This window comes from Rattus rattus, chromosome 7 (assembly GCF_011064425.1).
Source record: "Rattus rattus isolate New Zealand chromosome 7, Rrattus_CSIRO_v1, whole genome shotgun sequence".
Lineage (NCBI taxonomy): Eukaryota > Metazoa > Chordata > Mammalia > Rodentia > Muridae > Rattus > Rattus rattus.
In genome coordinates this window covers 25,684,672-25,690,671 of record NC_046160.1, presented here as the reverse complement: position 1 = coordinate 25,690,671, position 6,000 = coordinate 25,684,672, and the positions used below count along the sequence as shown (strand labels likewise).

Sequence of the window (6,000 nt, the reverse complement as noted above, 5' to 3'; positions counted from 1 at the left end):
GATTGAACCCCCAAAACAATTTTAAGGTCTCTTTTTTATGAACATTCGGATAGAAAAACAATTTTTTGATGCAATCCACTTGCTTCTGTCCAATATATTTTAAACAATATAATATCCAATTAAATTAAAACTATACTTCATTAAGGGGAAAAAACAGCAATAATAAAACCTTTCAGCTAAGAAATGTAGAGGCATACTTAAAGTCAAAAAGAAATATTTAAGAAGATTTTGGGGGTACTTACTAAGCACAACATGCATGCTCTATAAAACTAACTACTTCGGCCAGAAAAGCAGTTCTGCATATGGAGCCAACAGTACTCACAATCATGCTAAAGAAAGACGTTCTTCTTATCATCTTTATTCAAGTATTTCACAGCAGTTATATTACAAATTACAGTAAATGTTCAAATTCCAGAATTCAAAAATTAAATAATTTACTCCAAAACTAATGTAAAATGAAGTCAAATGCAAAACATCAATTTAACACAATTCTAAATTAAACTACAAACCCAAAATAGACCATAGTTGATGAAGTGTACTTAATCTACAAAGTAGACATACATGACCGAAACCAAATGGGACTCCCAAAGTCTAAACAGCCAATGTACAAAGTATAAAAGATGCAGGTACGAGCTCGGATTCGAGCTTACGATATGATCACAAACAGTAATTAAAACAATGGCATTCAGCTACGGAACCTGACACTGAAATACCTATTGATTAGCACCATAGCTGAACCAACTTAATCAAAACAGAGAAGAGATTACCACCCCACTCCCTAAAAATAAAACCCAGTAAACCTACAAATACATTGGCATACAAGAAAAATCAAGTCATGAAAGGATGTTAAAAAATCACAGGTAAGATTCAAGCTCAAAAACACAATTTATTCCACAGCCATCAGTTTCAAACCTAATGAAGTTCCATCATCTTCAAGAAGCTCCCAGGGTCCCACAGCTGAGCACGAGCTGTTGCTTGGCTGGGCTGAGATACATAATTTATTGATCTGAGAGCAAGGTTTTACACAGGAGCTTATCGGTATTAATGCTCACATAGGAAGTAAGAACAGAGGTCAATTTGTACATTATTTTTGCCAATGCTATACAGCAAAAATTAAGAACTTTACAGAAAGGTAAACAAAACTGAGTCGACTTGGATAATTTCACAAGCTGCTGTAATCTATAGAACCACCAGATGTCTGTGAAACAAGCACAACTGGATAGTAGGTTTCTCTTTGGGGGAAGGGGCCTGAAGAGTTGGTGCCATTTCAGCTCATTTCTTCCCCCTTGGCATGAGACTGGCTTTGTCTTTGAGACCATAACTGTTCAAAGTGGCAGTTCCTATACTGAGTTTACTTCTGATTTCTCCATCTACATCAAGGGTAAACATAAATTAAGACGTGATCTTTTGAAAGCATTTTTTAATGTCGTACATAAATGGATTCCCCTTGTAAAACTCACTGCTGGCTAAAACCTTAATTCACGTGCAGGATTCGGAAACCTACTGAGAACGTGTGCGGACTTCCCCCTTTCACGAGTGCTTCTGAAGTAGAGAAACTGGAATAAATACTAAGAAGAGACAGAGCAGCAAGAACCTGAGACTTGCAAAAACCCTTTTACCAGAAACTCGCTACAAAAAATCTGCTACATCTTATTTCATCAAATCTTTAAATTCTGTAACAATTTCCATCAAAATACAAAATGCTAATGTATTAGACAGTAAAATAGTCTGCACTGGTATGATGGTAATAAATACGAAAGAAAGCATGGAAATCTTCCCGGTAATCAAATTAGAGGTCTCAAATCACCTCCCCTTTAAAATGGTTCATCGTTAATCACACTTGTCTGCCTTAAAAATACAGTGTGTCTACATGGTAGCATCTTGAGTTACATGACTAACTAAATGTCATGAAAACCTCAGACTAGGGATAAAGAAAAAAGGACCATTTAAAAAGAAGAAGAAGAAGAAGCTAGAAGATGGTGGCCTCAAAGGTCAATGCAAAGAAGCACTAGGATTACTGCAATGGTGAGGCCAGCAGCTGCCTGCATGCCACAGTCAGAGCTAGGCAGACACGCACCTTAGCTCCAGCATGTAAACGGTGGCAGCGTGATTAGAGCCCAGTGAACACTGCTGGTGACTAAAGACAGGAAGCTGACGGAGCTCAGCACCTCTGCAGTAGTCCTCAACCATGTGCTATAATTGAAACCCAGATATGTGTTGCATATATTGGAAAGACACACCTGCAACTAACGCCTATAAATAAAGAAATATAGCAAGCCAACTGTCTCCAAAATTTCCTGTATTTTGTTTAAAAATTATCTCATAAAAAATGTCACTGCATTCCCTTTGCCTCTTTGCAACTGCCTAGACTGTGTTTCCAAATTTTTAGAAAGTTTTGTAAAATTAGTAACCCATAATTATTTTCAGATAAGTACAATCCACAGAAATCACTCAACAAGATCCAAAACGACTCCAACCAAACTGTATCGTTGTGTGGCTGTGACAGGGATGTGTGAGCACGGGACAGGATTTAATGTTAACACTGTTATTCAAGGACACACCAGAGCTCACTTGCAACTCTACAGAAAATGAGTTTTACAGAGTTTCTGACAAATTCTTCTCTTTTTCTGTCCACTTGGCAAGTCCTGGCTTTAAAATAAAACAATAACAACTGACTACACATGAAAACTATTTTCTCTGGTAACTCAAACATAAATAACTATTAAATTGCATCTGACATAAGGATGGCCACCATCTATTTATTTTCTGGTCATCATTGTCAGCAGTACGGAATAGTGTGGGTTTGTGGACTGTGTATCGTTTGCCAATGCTGTTTTAGTGTTGTGTGTTCCTTAACTAGAAACACACCACAGGAAAGCCTGCCAGCCTACACATCGCGTGGCTTACTGACCATCTTGAGTGTTTTGAGAACAAGACAGGCATTGAATATAGAATACTGTTGTCTCTTAATGACATTGAGTATCAAACCTTATTTTCAAGGTTGTGACCAAAGAAAACATTCTAGTAATTTGCTACAAATAAGCCCATCCATTAAGCCTCATCTTTCTCAAATGAATAAAAAGGCACATTAAAGGCAGTTCTAAAGCGCCAAACCTAATTTCACCCAGTTTCTTCAGCTGATCACCAGAATACACCATAGCCAATTCTAAAACAGGTTTTAGTCCATTACCCAGGTTGGGGGTGGGATATGATCAGAGATAGAAAAGAGGAAAAAACAAACAAACAAACAAACAAACAAACAAACAAGCAGATCGCCCATGGTTTTCAACAATTCAGCACAGTTACAACTGCCCCATTCAGTTTCCTCCGGTTTGCTGGTCTGCTCCCTAGAGAATCTCCAAGAGTGCAGAAAAGGGGCAGAGCGAAAGCAGTTTCTGTAGCACCAAAATCTCCAAGCTGTGGGGTTGTATTTTTTATTTGTGGAAAATACAACATGTTTCTGAAGTTTTGTTTGGTTCTTGTAGGCTGGTTGGTTTCAGGTACCTGAGACAATAGCACCAAATTCAACAGAGAGAGAATGAGTGAGCGAGCACTTTACACCAAGGCTCTGCGCATGATTGGTGCAATCTGAAAGTGGATGGCTCAGAAGACTGCTCGTCAGGAGCAGATTGGAGAGGACGAACCACTCGTCACGAGAAGTTCATAGGAATGTCTCAAACATATGGACTGTTCTTTCCATCTCCTGTAGAGAAAGGAATACATGTTATCCGCTGTGGAAGACAAAGGAACTCCTCACAGTGAATGAACTCACGTCAAATTAAACTTCTAGACAAAGAATCTGATATACAAGCTCAAATTTGAACATTTTTATAGCTGCAAAACCATCTGCCCTAGACAAATCTCAGTCCTTCTTACTTTACTCTTTGGCAATGGGGATGACAAAGACAGCAGCACTCAATAAGTGACTTACAATGCCAGATACTGCACTAAGAAATATATTCCAAATGCATTATATATACATGTGTGTGTGTGTGTGTGTGTGTGTGTGTGTGTGTGTATTCAACCTAATTCCTACAGTAATGTTGAAGGCATTTAGCAGATAGGTAATATTATTAGGCCCATCTAAAGAAAAGAAAAAAAGAAAAAAAAACAAACTAAGGCACAGAAGAGACTAATCTGACAGCCACTAAAGTAGGGTTAGATTAGAAAGGATCCAAATCCCATTCAGAGAAATATGCATTTCATTCCAATTTCTTTGAAAGAACATGTGGAAATAAAAATATATACACTGTACCTACATTAGGATAGGCAAGTACTAAATATATCTTTTCAACCTTTGTACAGCTCCAACAAAATCTGATTCTGAATTAATATTAAATAGATTATTTTCTGATAAATCAGTTATTCTATATGATCCATTAAAATCACTCCTACTAAATGGCTTATGATTTATTTCTGGAAGGGAAAATCAAATTATAAAGCAAACTATATAATATGATCAAAATTTTAAATACATATTCACATATTAATACGTATCATAGACATTTAGGCATTTTAAAACACTGGAAGCAATTCCAAATGACAAATACCCTGTCAGGTCGAAAGCCCCTTTCCCCTAAAATGACAGTGTGATGGTGACACTGTCCTAAACAGGACACTGGCTAAGTCCATACAAAGATTGTTCTACTTCTATCTCACCAGAACCTCCACTAACTACCCGCAAAGCCAGCTACCTCTGGCAAGGGCACCTAGTTCTAGAATAATCCAGACAACCTGTATCAGCTCAGATCCCCACCCTGCTGACTGTCTTATAAAATCTGATTGCTTTTCCACCATTTGCTCTTCACTCGCCTCCCCCGAGAGACAGCTTTGCTTGTTTGATCCCCAACAAATCTCACTTACAATATACTCTAGAGAGCATAGCATAGCAATGTTTTTATTTTTTCATATCTGGAGGCTCCTATATATTATATAATTTATATAGCTTTGAAAAAATGTAACTCATAAAATGTGGTTGTGAAATAACTGGGAATATCAGACCAGTCAAGGCTATACAATAAGACCCTATCTCAGAATAAACAAACAAAAGAAACAAAACAAAACAAAAAAACCAACCCAAAATATGGCTGAAATTCACTAGTCTAGAATACAATCAAAACAAACACATTGTGTTTGGTTGTGTTTCTTTGCATATACGTATCACGTACAGCATGTTTTGGAATATACTTTTATATGTGTATATATACACATGCACATATGTTTATTGTCTCACTGATTCTAACAAATGTGAAAATTATCTTCTAGTGGTTTTCAGCTTTCAACTTATTGATCACAGCTAGCACATATTATACAAATTAGCATGATTCACTATGATGTTTCCATATAGTCATATATCAAGAACTGACTGTGTCTGCAGTGGACTTCTGACATATGAAATATCTTATGAAAACATTCCTAAGAATACTTTAATTGTTACAACTATCTTGAGTAAAAATTGGCCTCTGGTTACTTAGACCAGCCATAAATTCCTATAGGATGTGACCCTAACTTCAAGGTTGTAAGAGGTACCCTCTGCTTCTGTAAACAATACCTGCTTGGTGCAGATGTCCAGAGCTGCTTTTGTGCATAGATCATAATTGCCATTCTTGCCTTTAAAGTCTCAAACAAGCTGGGGGTCAAGTTGGCTTCCCGATACTCTGCTTAGGACAGTCACACTGGCATCTTGGGAGTTTTTCTCTTCAGGTACCCCATAAGAGTGTCTATCTTCCCTCTTCTCTCCATCCGAGCCCTAAGCACCCAGCCCAGCTCCAAATAACCCAGAGCTAGCACATTGCTGTTTTCACATATGAAAGAGAACACGTGATACATGTATCTTCATGTTCACATACGAAAGAGAACACGTGATACATGTATCTTTATGAACTTAGCTTATTCCACATAACATGTTCTCCTCCAGTTCCAAATGGCAGAACTGTATTATTCTTTAGAGTTGACCAGTAATCCACTGTATGTGTGTCTGTGTGTGCATGCGTGCATATG

General features: G+C 37.5%; 1 protein-coding gene across 1 annotated transcript in view; it reads right to left on the bottom strand.

Annotated features, from left to right (window-relative positions):
* Window positions 1–335: 335 nt before the first annotated feature.
* Window positions 336–6,000, bottom strand: part of Atad2b (ATPase family AAA domain containing 2B) — a 133,309-nt gene continuing 127,644 nt past the window's right edge. The window contains exon 28 of the mRNA XM_032909186.1: window positions 336–3,703. Within this exon, the coding sequence (XP_032765077.1) occupies window positions 3,662–3,703 (42 nt within the window). The 3' untranslated portion in view covers window positions 336–3,661. The remainder of the gene's footprint in view (window positions 3,704–6,000) is intronic.